The following is a 14,827-nucleotide window of genomic DNA, read 5'->3' on the forward strand; positions in this document are numbered from 1 at the left end:
GAGAGCAAGATATGCCTCGTCATATTTTCAGCATTTAGCTTTTAAATGACCAGCACCTGCCTGGGTCTGTGCGACTTCAACTATGGCTTTTCTCTTCCCTTTCACAAACCGATCCATCTCCCATTCTAAGTTACGTCCTTTGGCTGTTTACGGTTTTATTTCTTTTCTTTTTCTGCTGATGGCCCGCGCTCGACTTGAAGCAGCACTGCTTAGACCGATGGGTGTGTGTCAAAGCACTGCGAGAGCTATAAGAGATGCTTTCTCTCGCCGTACTTTGATGTCATACACTCCAGTCCGTACTTTGAAGTCTAACACACCTCTTTATTCTTGCGTGTCACGTGACCGTGTAGTCGGAGCCTCTGCGATTGAAAAATCACGTTCTCTCATATCGCGATATTATCGCAAATGCAATTAATCATTCAGCCCTAATATGGATATGGCCTAGTATTTCAATGCAATTTCAGAAAGCGAGCAGGACATTTAATATCAGAAAGTCCTATCGATATGAAGACAGGTCAAGCTGTGCATAGAGACGCAGTCACAATATAAAGCATGAAAAGGTCACACGTGAGGAGAATTATGATAAGATTATGTTCCTATTATTGGGATCACACACTACCATTCAGAAGTTTGGGGTCAGTAGGATTTTTGTATGTTTTGGAAAGAAGTCTCTTTACGCTTACCAAGGCTACATTTATTTACTCAAAATACATTAGATATAGTAATATTGTGAAATATTATTACATTTTAAAATAATTGTTTTCTATTTTAATACATTTTAAAATAGAATTTATTCCGGTGATGCCAAATCTGAATTTTCAGCATCATTACTCTAGTCTTCAGTGTCACATGATCCTTCAGAAATCATTCATATATGCTGATTTGCTGCTCAAGAAACATTCTTATAACAGCTGTTTTACTTAATTTTTTTGTGGAAACCATGATACAATTATCTTAAGTCTTTGATGAATAGGAAGTTAAAAAGAACAGCATTTAATTGAAATGGAAATCTTTTGTAACATTATAAATGTCTTTATTATATTTGATAAATTTAATGCATCCTTGCTGAATAATTGAATGGTAGTGTACAAAGACAATGGCTCAACATGTGGAACAAAAAAGACTCAGATCAAGGTTATTTTTGTTAACGGAAACTTTAACAATTTTTTTATATATACACATTTGAAATAAATTTGACTATTTACAGTTTTAAAAAAAATTAAAAATTAAAACTATTACATTTTTTTTTTAAATTGCATGATTAAAACTAAACTGAAATTGTAAACCAAAGCACAAAAACAAAATAAAACTTGAAATTAATAAAATGTATAATAACCCTGTTAAACAATGTTTGTAAAACCTATACTGAACTGTCACATAGCTTTGAATTAACCAATGAAGGAAAGCCTATTTTTTTTATACTAGATGCTGTCAAAGTGGTTATTACATACGTACATACAGCCCAGTCATAATCGCAGGCCCGTAGAGACTACTGTATATCAGTGTGACTGTCACTCCACAGGCCACAGCCCCTGTCACCATCCCCTCCACCAGCTCCACTGGCTTCACCCCCTCCAGCAGCAGTTTCAGTATCTCCTGGCAGTCCCCACCAGTCACATTTACTGGCACCTCTGTGAGTACACCCACATAGACACACACACACGTTCCTGTGCCCATCACACACATGCACACACTGAACTACAGTGTGCCTTGCAATAGACTGTCCCTTTATACACACACACACACAGTAGAGTCCTGACCGATTGGGTTTCATAATGGTCTACTGATCTACCACAGTTTGGCCTCTCATTTGATGTCAGTGATGTCAGGTAACTCAAATGTGCAAACACACTTGTTAGACTGACTCGCATCTCACAGTTATCTCAACACGGATACATAACCGAATACACAAACGCTCCCAAAACAAGTTGAACAGACTGAATTTTATGCTCCGTGTCTCTATAAATTGTGCGTTGAGATTTTTATGACAGGAAATGGATGAATGATGTCTTTGGCCTTGTGTGAGGGATATTAACTCTCTCTCTCTCTGTCTGACTGCAGGCCTCTCCCACTCACAGCCGGACGCAGGGCTTTGGGGAGCAGCGCTCTCAGACCATTGCTGTGCTCTCCTCTCCCCCCAGAGCCGCAGGCTCACTCAGGTACAGTCTTAACTACACTTCCTTTCAGTCTTAAATTAAGACTCACATCAGAAGAAATGAGCATAGTAAAGCAAAGGCTGCGTAAAATGGTTAGACTTGATGAAAGCTGGAGGTGTGGCTTCTGTAAGGGACATTCTTACACATTTTATGAGTGTCCAGAATCTAGTCGCACATCATAAACTCTTTAAGTAGTGTGGAAAAGTACAATCAATAAGTTCTGCTCTCTGCTTACTTGGTATGATGCCAGAAGCATGTGAAAAGTCCATAAACCCAGTGGTGTTGTGTTAATAGTAGGGCCCTATGAAGTCAGTTTTATTTATTTTCCCCAAATTCTGTTTTAATTTGTCAGGATTCCGTTTTTTCCATTTTAATTTGACTAGACTCCGTTTTAATGGTTAAATTAAATGTTATTAATCAAAATGCATGCATAATTAATTGAAATTACAATATTTAAATGTACAATAATTAACAACAGTGTATTAAAAGTTTAACAAAAACGTTAAATGTTTTTATTTTTCATTTTTAAGGCCCTATGAAATGTTTTTCTCAAATTCAGTTTTATTTTTATTAGGTTTTCATTTAATTTTCTGGATTCCATTTGAATGTTTTCATTAAATTTTAATAATCAGAATTATAAAGAATGTGCAGGATTCATATTTAAATAGTATTTTGGTGTATTGCATTTTGATCTAAGTGTACTGACCTACTTTTGATTTTTTCCATCCAAAATTTGGCAAATTCCATGATATTCCGCATTAGAACAGACACAAAGTAGAACACACCGTAAATTCCATATTTTGACTGGATTCCACAATTCTGTCCGCGTTGTCCACATCGCGGAAATCATAGTGCCCTATAATAGGCTGTAGGATCATATTTAGATACTGAAAGGTACCATATTGCTTATCAGATATTAGATCGTTTTTAAACTTAATCGCAGTTGGTTGATATTGTATATTTAATTATGAATGCTCATTTATTTCTATTTTTACATTTAGAATTAGAGCTCCAGGCACAATATGATCCAGCAATAACTAATTATTGAATCCAATTTTAATTATGGAAGTACATATTGTTTTTATAAAATGTTTACTTTTGTATGTTGAAATTTTTTTTGTAAAACCATTTTTTGTGTTTTGTGTCATGCGCTGTGCAGTAGGAAGTCACGAGGCGAGGGAAAGAAGTGTCGTAAGGTGTACGGGATGGAAAACAGAGACATGTGGTGCACAGCCTGCCGCTGGAAGAAAGCCTGCCAGAGATTTGTTGACTGAAACAGCTGCGATGGCTTACACACAAAAACAGGGTGGGCTTCCTTTGCATGCATAGCATAATGAAATGCATCCCTTCTCTTTCTTACTGACCACAGCCCCACCCTGCTTCACCTTAAACCCACATGGACTTTGAGGGTCAAACCCTTATGCATTCCCTCCTAAACCAACGGACGCACTCCCAATCTTTGCAGATTTCCAACTCTCCCTTTGAGGCGAGTTGCTTTACACTGCAAAAAAAAAAAAAAAGACTTGATCGATTTTTTGTTTGTGTTCAGTATACTGCTTAAAAACATTCTTGTCCGTTCCTAAAGGACCAGTCAGGGCAAGACCAGCCTCTGTCCATGCTCTTTTTAAAAGAGAAGAAAGCTCTCTTTCAGACTGTGTAAGTGCTATAAAAACCCAACTGGAGAAGTGTTTCTTTTTCCATGGGCACATTTTCACATTTCTCCTGCCCATTTTACTAAAGGTTAAGGGTTGGACAGCTAGAAAACCCTGTCTTCTCAAGAATGTACCACCACAAGGGTTTGTTTTGGGATGATGACTGGACAGCTCCCCTGAATGGAAATTCCTCGATGCAAAAAAATAATACAAATAAATATGGGAAGAGACTTTCAGCTCCCCCTTTCAGTCATGCTGACACAGGCAATTGCACCTACGAAGGACGAATTTTATATCTGGTTTTATATTTGCGTTTACCAGTAGGACATTTCTTTCAGGGATGCGAGCAGTAAAAGTTAAACCAGCAGTTAGAATTAACATCAAAGAACTCAGTGCTTTCTGTCACAGGAATACCTTCTTGCTACCAAAAAGGGTTTTATTACGTGCCATTTTCTTTTCTTTTTGCTTTGCAACTGACTTCAACAGAATGAAGTACAAAGACTGCGATCATTAAAACCCAACGGCACAGACTCGCATCAAAGTTAGCGATCGCAAGAACCAGCCATTCAGGCAACCTCTCCTTCCCATCGGACTTCATCTGCAGGAATGAACTGCACTCATATTAGAGCCATATATGAACCGGGGTGGTTTCATGCCACAGTCTGTTGCCTAGAGAGGTTCAACCAACATGCCCAAGTAAAGAAAACTCTGCAAAGTGGTTAATTTTACCTCTGAAAGGTGAAGAGCTCTTTACCTCTCACCTTTTTCCTGACCTCACAGGTTCAAGTAAGAAGTAATAAAAATAGCAAATGCCACATCTACTCCAGCACAGGAGCTGGAAGCACTCAGATGTGGTGGTGTTATTCTTCTGTAGTTGGTACAGTATCGTGTAACGCAGCAGAACACTGGTCACAGGAGGATGGACGTGTTTTCACGATGGGCTTCTTTGCAAAGGATGACCAGAAAAATTGTCCCAAGACGTCAACACTTGGTTTGGCTCTTAAGGAATATGGCAGCTCGGTTGGCAATTGTAATCTGGAACTGTTTTGGTGGCTCTGACAGTCTAATATGATATCGTCTACGTAACATCAACACAAGCTAGTTAACTCATCATAAACCTGCAAACAATGCTTATTGTGATCAACTCATTGTCTGTATCCGTTTTGTTCATCACACTGTTTCCCTTTCACTTACTGTCGATGTGTATATAGATGAGGTATATAGTATTAAACCCCCAAACAAAATGTTTTATGCCCAGCATAACACTTGGTTTTATTGGTAGAATGGCTTTGTTCACACTGCACATAAATCAGATTTGGTTTCAAATCCGATTTCAATTATTAGATCCATTTGTTTGTACAATGTAGTCAATATCCTATGTCTCCACATGGATTATTTACGAATGCTATAACCATCATCCTGACAAGCGATTAAAAGCGACGCAAACATCTAAAAGTACAGTAAACTACTTGGAATCTGATTCCGATTCACACTAAGATGCATTAAATAAATATGATCTGATGACCTGGTATGGATGTGGTTTGGATCTGGTTCATAAACATCAGGTCTCCTGTGGTCTTCTGCAGTTCAGAATACAAAAACTTGATATGGCGAGAAATGGATTTTAATTTAATGTAATTTCACACCAAAAATGGATGTGGTTTGGATCTGGTTTGTTTTGTTTTATGTGGTCTTTCATCAATTCAGACTACAAAAAAACTCAATGGATTGACCAAAAAAATAAATAAAAATCGGAATTTTGCTGCCTGTGTGAATAAAGCCAGATACTACACGAACAGAAAAAAAACTAAAAGGCATTTTAAATGTGAATCTATAATTAAGATCCATGTAAAATGAATATGCATTTAAATAACATCTAAGAAAACTCTAAAACTGCCACTGGTTTAGTGTCTTAATAGAAAAAAAAAGAAACGACCAAGAGTTCATGACGGTTTCTGCATTTTGATCTATAATATTCCTTTTTCTCACTTTCTGTTGACACGATTCAACAGATCTTGCAAGGAAAAGGTCTCCAGGGCCTTACGTCTTTCCGTATGACTGGAGGCAACCTGATTGTGAAAGCACAGCTATGGTGAAGCCGCACACCAGCACCCATGGGCTCTAGCACTCCAATTTTACTCGAATGTAGGGCTGCACGATAAATCGCATGCGATATTTAATGCGCATCTTGTCAGAAAGCCGCTTCTGTAATCAGCGGTAAATGTCCATCACGTGCGTGCTGGACATTTACAACACAGAGCCGTTGTTCACGCAAAAAAAAAATCTCGCAAATATGAACGTGGTTTTGCGCAGCTCGTCAGTGAACAACGGCTCCGTGTAGTTAATGCTGCTCAATGTGAAAGCACGCACGTGATGGAGATTTACCGCTGATTACAGAACCGGCTTTACTGATAAGATGCGCGTTAAATATCGCATGCGATTTATCGTGCAGCCCTACTCGAATGCTTATTGAAACTTTTTGTGATCTCATGCCAGAGATGAAGTGGAGTTTCAATAATTAATAGTTGCATTTTTTGGCCCCTCCGCTGGTGTGAGGAACATCTCAGAGGCTGCTGCTTGTCCCTCCATTCCCTTCCTGGTGCTATTTTAGACCAAATGGTCTAAGAGATCTCACAGTAATTTACGTAAGAGGGCAAGCTGATGTCTACAGTTGTTTACATTCAGTATATACTTGGGGAAACTCTTTCCATCACGTTTCCTACAAATTAGACTTTTAGGAAGTGGGAATATATTTCTAAATGTTACCTAAAAATATGCTCTTGCCTCGGATAAGCTGTTATGTGAAGTTAAGATCACGGTGCATTTGGTTTCTAATGATGTTTCACACACCTGTCACCATGGTGCTTATATATTGGCTGCAGTTTTGTTAGCTAGGCCACGGCGCATTACTCGTGTTCATTAGGGGTGCTAGTTTTCTTGTGCACAGGCCTTTGTTTTGTTGTATAACATGTAATTTAATAGACACATGGTGCATATCAAGCTGCAACATGAGTATGGCGTGTTTTCAATATTTACTTTATCGCCAAATTCGTACACAGGTTAAACAGTTTATATTGTACCTACAATACTTATATAAGCTACCTGGTAAACCGTATTTAGGACTAGTGTTGCTCATGAATACCTACTTGGGTTCATGTCTCATAGTAATGCAGTACAAAGCTTTTAGTGTTCAGATCTTTTGTTGTATAACATGTAATTTAATAGACACATGGTGCATATCAAGCTACAACATGAGTATGGCGTGTTTTCAATATTTACTTTATCGCCAAATTCGTACACAGGTTAAACAGTTTATATTGTACCTACAATACTTATGTAAGCTACCTGGTAAACCGTATTTAGGACTAGTGTTGCTCATGAATACCTACTTGGGTTCATGTCTCATAGTAATGCAGTACAAAGCTTTTAGTGTTCAGATACAGCAGGATGCCGAGGTGTTAGCTGTCTTTAGCCTAAGTAGTCTTCTCTGGTTCTGTGTAAACATACCGTATAGGTAATTAACATCAATAACTAATAATGCTATTATATTACTCAATGTGTAACTGTTTTGATCGATAGTCTAAGCTACTTTAACACACTAGGGAACAGATTAAGATGCTTCCCGTTCTGAACGTTCACCAGGTCCAGAGTTTAACACACTAGTTTAGCCACTTTAAAAGATGCAGAAAAGTCTCACCATCTCTTTTCCCACGCATCGATGTAGTGCGATGTTAATCGAATACCCATATGTCTTTGGTTGGTATTGGTTGGTACAGTGTTGGATCTGTGCAGATGTTTAGAGTGGGTGTGCATATCCCATGTCAGACTGACCCAATCTGACTGTCTTTGTGTAGACTGAATCGTTTGACTGAACTCCAAACCGCCACTCAGCTATAGCCAGATGGCAGATGGGCCACTCAGTAGTCTACTTGCATAACTTGTGTGTTTGTGTCGAGCCACAAACAACAAGAACGAGTAGAGGCCGTTGACGGGACTGAGTCTGCAAAAAAAATAAAAAAATAAAAGAGGCTGTAGTCGAGTGGAACATTCCAGACTGAACATTTAAATCTTTTTGTTATGAAACCGCATCATCAGGATGGAACTTACTCTTTTAGAGGGCTTGTAATATCTGCTGTCATTGGACAGTATTGGCATTCTGCAATTCATACTACCGATAAATAGCTGCCGGGTTTCCATGGTATATGATCAGGTCATGTCTATCCTAGGTGGAGAGGGGCCCTGAGAGGTTTGGTTTTTGTTTTCCAGTCCTTCTGACCGTTTTCAGGAATGTATTTGTATGAGAATATATAGGAGTCTGACTGTGCCTTGGTGAGGTCTGAGATTGTGCATGGAGATGCACAGAAAAGCAAAGGAATGTTTCTGGTGTCGGCTTGTCTGAGTTCATCATTTTGTCTGGATTTAAACATGTGGGAGTGGAGGCCCTTTTTTTTACCGATTTGAGGACTAGCGCTTGCTTTTTTTTGTGCTCAGAGTATTTTGATGAATTTGAAGCTTGAGGGGTGGGGGGTGTCTTTTCCCAGTTGTGCTTTGTAAATGATTTTTAGCTACAATATCATAGTTGTTTTTGTCTCGTTGTTTTCATCTCCCATTTTGGAAACGCAGCAGGAAACGTTTAATCAACATTTCAAACAGGGGTTTGTTAAATACGGCTGCATTTTAAGAACTGGGGTGCGTTTTTCTTACAAGATGCTTAAACAGTGAGATCATCCATTATTGTCAGAGACTAAAACTCCAGCCTAACAGATAGGACCATGCACAGAAGATCTTCGCATTATGAATCGCAAGCTTGGTCGGATCTAGATACCGATTTATGTTTCCATCATGTCTCTCAAAGTAGGGCTGCATGATGTGGGGGAAAAAAAATTCTGTGCATGTTATTACAAAATGATGTTAGCTGCATATTGATTTAACAAATGCACATTATAAACGACTCAAGTTAGTAGATCCAGAGATGTTTATGTGGAGCATTGTTTACTGCAACACTGAAAACACCAGATTATGAGCTGCTCATGTGTAAATGAACACTGTGCTGCGTTTCTGTCTGAAACACGCTTTGCATATATTTATTAAATGAAATCGCAGCCTTTGTGATTTAATTGCATTAAGCCATTTCACGATTTGGGTTTTAATTTTTATTAATCATGCAGCCCCATCTCAAAAGATCACAGAGAATAAGCAGGACATAAATGTAACATGTCAAGCCTTATTGTGAAAAAAAAAACAAAAACAAAACAAAACCTTAATCCATCCAAAAATCCTAAACATGTCGCTTTACATCTTGAAAATAAGATGCCATAAGACGACATGGGAATGTAGGCTCAGTACTCTGAATGGATTATCTCACTGCTGACCTTTGTCAATCAAGAACCATGCTAACCTCAAGAACTCAAAGACTGTCGCACTGGATTTTTACACTTTTTCAAGTATTTGCTGATTAACTTTTTTTAATACTGCATGTGCATGCCGAAGAAAAACAAAAATATTATCTGAATTTATGAGTGTTGTTTGTGATGTTTTATCTGTAAAAACAGGCACAGGGCAGGCAGGCTGCTGTTACTATAGGAACGACATGCAAAATCCACTTCCTCTGAAAATGTACTCATTTTCATCATGTGATTTCAGTGTCTTTTCATAGTCGCCCATTTACATGCTATGTTCGGACACAAAGGGCACATTTTTAAAAAACCCCAAAAAATAAATAGTGCGGATAACGGGGCCTTAAATGTTGAGAACCACTACTATAAGCTGTTTTGTATGAAAAACATGAACATTGTTGAACATTTTTTAAAACATCTCTTATTGTGCTCCAAGTAAAAACAAAGTCATACAGATTTATGACAATGTGGGAGTGAGTAAATTACCATTTTTATTTTTGAGTGAACTATCACTTTAAGAGAGAGCGCTTGACTGATTGGCCGAAGCGCTGATAGAAACTGCCACATTCTGCAGTCATTCCACTGGGTCTGGGCTTTATGGGGGGGGCTGCCATAAAAACAAACAGATGCTGATGATAAAAGAACCAGCTTCTGACTATCGTAGCACAGGCGATAATAACAAACGCCTGACGGATACTAAATAAGCACTTAGAAATGATCTAAAAGAGAGGACCAGTTCATCTCAAGGACCAATATAGTCAGCCCAAACTGTGCTTTTTTATTTTTGGTTCACACATTTCTGTCCCATTGTCTGTTCTTTTGACATTCCTGATTTTACAAGTATTGTTTGATGTTAAGAACAGGCATCTGATGCCTTGTGCACATGATGGAAGTCTACGGTGTAAAGAGAAAACTCAGGATGTCTTCATCTTTCATGCCGCTGCTAGCAGAAAAAAAAAAATGCAGCAGTTGAGTCGTAAAGCCATAAAGGAAAAGAGGTGTGTTTGGGTGACCCATGCCATTTACCAAAATTATTTTGACCAGTAAGCAATGTCTAGACTATATTCAATAACTGTGTATTATTCATTATTGCACACTGACTATATGTAGATTGAAGCTGTTCATTGAAGGTACTTAATGTCTCTATGCCAATGTGAGGGATAAAGTCATTGATGGGGGACAGATTTTATTGTAGATGCAATAGCTATGAATAAATGAATGGTATATTTATATGCTTATAAAATAAAATAGTGTTATCCTGAAGAGAGACACCCTTGTATTTGGCAGGTTTAAAAAAAAAAAAGAAAAAAGACTTGATTGTACCATATTATGCATATAACTGTGACATTAGCACTAACGAACTGAGGATTAGGCCTACAGTTGAATTTGTTACCAAGGTTCAAATTCAAGAAACCCAAAGATTTTCTCAAATTAGACGTGAAATATCACAGCAAATACTCTGTATAAATGTCACTTAAAATTAACGTAAAATGACACTATAATAAAGTTAAGGTGCGTTCACATTTGCGAAACTTTGGTGAACTTTTGCGGGCAAAGAAGTTAATTTGTCAGTAGTGCCATTAACTCAGAGGTCACTTCCAAACCAAGCAGCTTTACATTGGTAAACACGTTAAATTTCTGTGTTAACAGTTCAACAAACTAGAATCTGATGTAAAATTCACTAGAGAAATTTTCACCTGACGCAACCCCCACACTAGATTCCTAAATGCTTGGATTGCTAGTGCCATGGCTGCATTTTCCCGCCAGAATTTCACCTACAAAGCTAAATGTGACTGCACATTTAAGGGCCATTCACACAGAACGGGTTATGGCGTTCAAAAACGCGAGAGAAGGCCCAAAGAAATGTAAAAGAACAGAGTTTTGAAACACTGCGTAATGGTCAAGGGCCTCAGTGTAGCAAATTTTCACACTGGAAAACAAATTAAAAGTAGCGCACAGAACGATCTAAAATGGCGTTATTTTCTATTCCTCAGCTCTCCTTCCCGCGCGTTTTTAAAGGCAAAACCGCGTTTGGTGTGAACTGCCCCTTATTAAAACGCTAAAGTGTTGTTTATCCGCGTCTATAGGCGATGTGGCCTGACACACACTGACCTGTACTTGAGGCGATGAGATAAATGAGCGGCCTTTCTCGACATTAATTACATTCATCCCGGGTTTAACACAGACGCCGCGTGCCAGCTCAAGCCGAGTGCGTCGCAGTGACGCTCGCCGGTCGTTCTCAGGCTCACGCGCTAATCCCAGCGGGGCGTTGACCTCACGGGCGTCCTCGAGCGTTTCATCTCTGTAAACCCATCACAATGCAGTGCAGAAAGATGCAAGGCGCAGGTTTCAGAGGTTCAGAGGGTTTTCTTAATCACGACAATTGCTGCTGAAGGCTGTTAGCCGGCAACAATTAACTCTAATGGAATGAAAACAAATGTAGCCCAATTGTTTAACGGTGTCAAGTATCAGCAGAAAGGAGGGCCTTAATTAGAGGATATTTTAAAGCTTCGTGCCACTGTATTTAGTCATTGTGAGTGTCTAGTCAGTGTTCACTCGGATACAATTATGCAATTTTATGCTTTAGTGCACAGGTTTATGCGGCAACACCTGACAAATATAACTCATAATAGACGGAAATCAATTATTTTTACACCGCTCGCATTGACGCGCACTAGTCTGGATAGAGGAAGCTGATGATATTTCATTATCTGGACTTGATATAAAATATCGCAATACATTAACAGAAAGCACTTGCTTTATGTACAATGTCTTATACTGTTTATCTAATTGCACCGTTTTGTTTCTCCTCGTTTCCCCAAAGTCCAATAGATTTGAATCTCCTTCCTCCTGAGGGAGAAAACACTTGGTGACTGTTATTATTATCTATCTCACTTGCTGGCTGTACTCGTTTTTACTCTGAGCTGTGTGTAAATAGAAACTGCCATTGTAATTGTGCTACGGTGACAATGTTGGTGCCGCTGTTGTTGTTTTCTTTGGTGTAAAGACCTTTCCAAGGTGCCTGTGTTCATGTGAGCTCCTGGTTTATGGTCATGGAAAAATAAAGACGATTTTTTTCGGCAGCTGTTTACTATACAGTGTCTGCTGGTGTGTATTTATTAATCTAACTATAACATGGCGTAATGTGCTTATTTCAGAAACTGGGCTTGATTATAATAGGTTGCAGACTGAATTGTTAAGAGCTAATTAGCAGCCTTGGGTCATGCTGTGTTTAGTAACACAGAAAAGCACACAAGCTTTCAAGTTTTTTTGAGTGTTTGCAGACCCTATGGTAGACTTTTTTCTCTCTAAGTCAAAGACTAATTAAAATAACCTTTAGGATATTATTTATGAATATAACTGTTTGGACATACCGTATGGGAAACGGTTTGCGCGAAACAATCATAGATCTCTATAATTTGTTCATACATTTATTAAAAATGTAACCCCCACATACTGTAAAAATGCTAAATTTAGCACGTTAATACTACATGGACACGTCCTGTGTGAACATAATTAAATGCATTGCTGAGGACTGTGGGACAGAAATTGGCTTGACAATAACAAACATACTGTTTCTAGAGCCACTTTTTACATTCAATATATGACAACAGTGGTATATCTTCATTTTGTTCATTTAGGGGGGTTTCTCAGCTAGTAATTATATATACGACTCATTTCCATATCGTACATTATAATTTAATAACAAATATTGACAGCCCTATAAAATTTATTTATTACATTAAACCAATTTTTTCCCCAACATTAAACAATTATGTTAACGTATAAAAGTCACCTTGAGAAAGTAAACATTTGGGTGCCATCTAGTGTTCTGTAGCGGTTATACAGCTGTATTGACTTCCTGCAACATTTCAAAGAATGTCTGCTGGACAAAGACAGGATGTAATGTGCTTTATTAGGCATCGGACATACAAATGAACAAATGTTTGTATTTCTTGCTCAAAGTAGTTTTGGTCTTTCAGGATGCTAATTATAAATGAACATAACAGCAGATTCAACAACTACGCTAGTAACCCAGGACAAAAGCCCACTAGAGACATTCAGTATAAAGCAACATTCATATTCAAAAGATGATGTGAGGAAAGAAGAAAGAAACAACACCAGAGCTACAGTATGACTGGAGTGAGGCAGAAGGGGGATAAATTAAAACCTTTTTTGGTCCCACTGGAGATTTCCACCCTCCATGTAGTATGTCACAACACAAAACACATAAAACTGTTTTAAACAGTTAACTTCCTAACAATATTCCATATTTTCCATATTAGTATTATTATTTTTTAGATGTCAACACTAGATCTAGAGCAACTGATCAGACATGTTGAACTTAAACCTCTGTAAACGTCTTTATACTGATTTTTTTTTGCAGCAGCAAGCATAAAACATTTGCTTATCTCTGTATATCAAAGCAAAACACAAAAAAGGAAAAGCACACTCAAATTATGAAGCAATAATGAAATATTACCATATGAGAACACATCTGCCAGTTAAGTACCATCGCCCCTGCGCTCCAAAGCCTTTAGCAACCTCTACCCTATCATAAATGTTATTAGATTTTATCTACACTCTGCTAACAATATCAATACAAATATTATTTTTTAATTTTGCAGTCTTGAAGATGCCACAACAGCAGGTACTACAGTGTAAGCGGCTCCATGAACTACACAAATACTAGAATTAGTGCTTGTAAATATCACTGCGTTGCACTGGATCTAAGGCTAACGGTTTAACATTAACACTGCTTTTCAGCTGTGTTAGAGAGTTTAAAACAACAGGGAAGAAGTGTCATATAGTCTAGGAGACTATGACATCTGTCCCTCTCATAGTTTGTCCTGTTTTCTGAGTAAAAAGAAAAAGAAATGCAGCAGTGGTCAAATTACGAAGCCATCAGAAACACCTTTAAAGTGAGATTAAACCTCCTCAGTTTTAGTAACAGAAGGCACTGGGATCTCAGTGGTGTGACTATACTAACACTACAAAATAAAGAGAAATTAAGTCGCAAAGCACGTACGCTCAAGGCTGCTCATTTTATGACACAAACTCTAAAGCTAAATCAAGAATCCAAAATATAGAAAAAGAGAAATAGTGTAACATCACTACTGTTTGATCATATTTGATATTAATGCTAATAATACACTCAATATACTTTCTATGCAAAAATCTTTTCGTTTAACGTATACACTTAGAGACAGAACTCATGTTCTGAGTTTTTGGCATTTGTTTTAAAAATGGAAAAAGGAACTATATACACAGAGAATTTTGGTTAATTTGGCTGGCAATTTTAAGTAGCGGGATGTGTTACAGAGAATGTACACAAACAAAAAGTCAAATTCAATTACATATTTAAACTATATATAAAGACTTTAGGATATTTTCTTTAAACGTGTTAAAAGAAACATTTAGGGACTTCTAAAGGACAGCCTGAGCCTCTCGTGTAGGCAAACCTGAAGTTAGGGGTCAGAGGTCAAAGCTGCAGTTGAATGAGTAATATCATGCTCTGACAGTGCATGAGTGAACATGCATCTCACATTCTGACACATCTGTTCCAGTGTAGGACTACCACGTCCCGTCTGGAGATGACCCAGACTACAGTGGAAATATATGG

The 14,827-nt window shown here is 38.0% G+C and overlaps 1 protein-coding gene across 1 annotated transcript in view; it reads left to right on the forward strand.

Moving 5' to 3' along the window:
- The window catches only part of LOC107584255 (zinc finger protein 704-like), a 42,345-nt gene extending 36,719 nt beyond the window's left edge, over window positions 1-5,626 (forward strand). The window contains exons 6-8 of the mRNA XM_016270788.1: window positions 1,523-1,633; window positions 2,062-2,159; window positions 3,316-5,626. Of these exons, the coding sequence (XP_016126274.1) occupies window positions 1,523-1,633; window positions 2,062-2,159; window positions 3,316-3,430 (324 nt within the window). The 3' untranslated portion in view covers window positions 3,431-5,626. The remainder of the gene's footprint in view (window positions 1-1,522; window positions 1,634-2,061; window positions 2,160-3,315) is intronic.
- The last annotated feature ends 9,201 nt before the right edge of the window (window positions 5,627-14,827 follow it).

Source organism: Sinocyclocheilus grahami, unplaced genomic scaffold (assembly GCF_001515645.1).
Source record: "Sinocyclocheilus grahami isolate Dianchi unplaced genomic scaffold, SAMN03320097.WGS_v1.1 scaffold58.1, whole genome shotgun sequence".
NCBI lineage: Eukaryota > Metazoa > Chordata > Actinopteri > Cypriniformes > Cyprinidae > Sinocyclocheilus > Sinocyclocheilus grahami.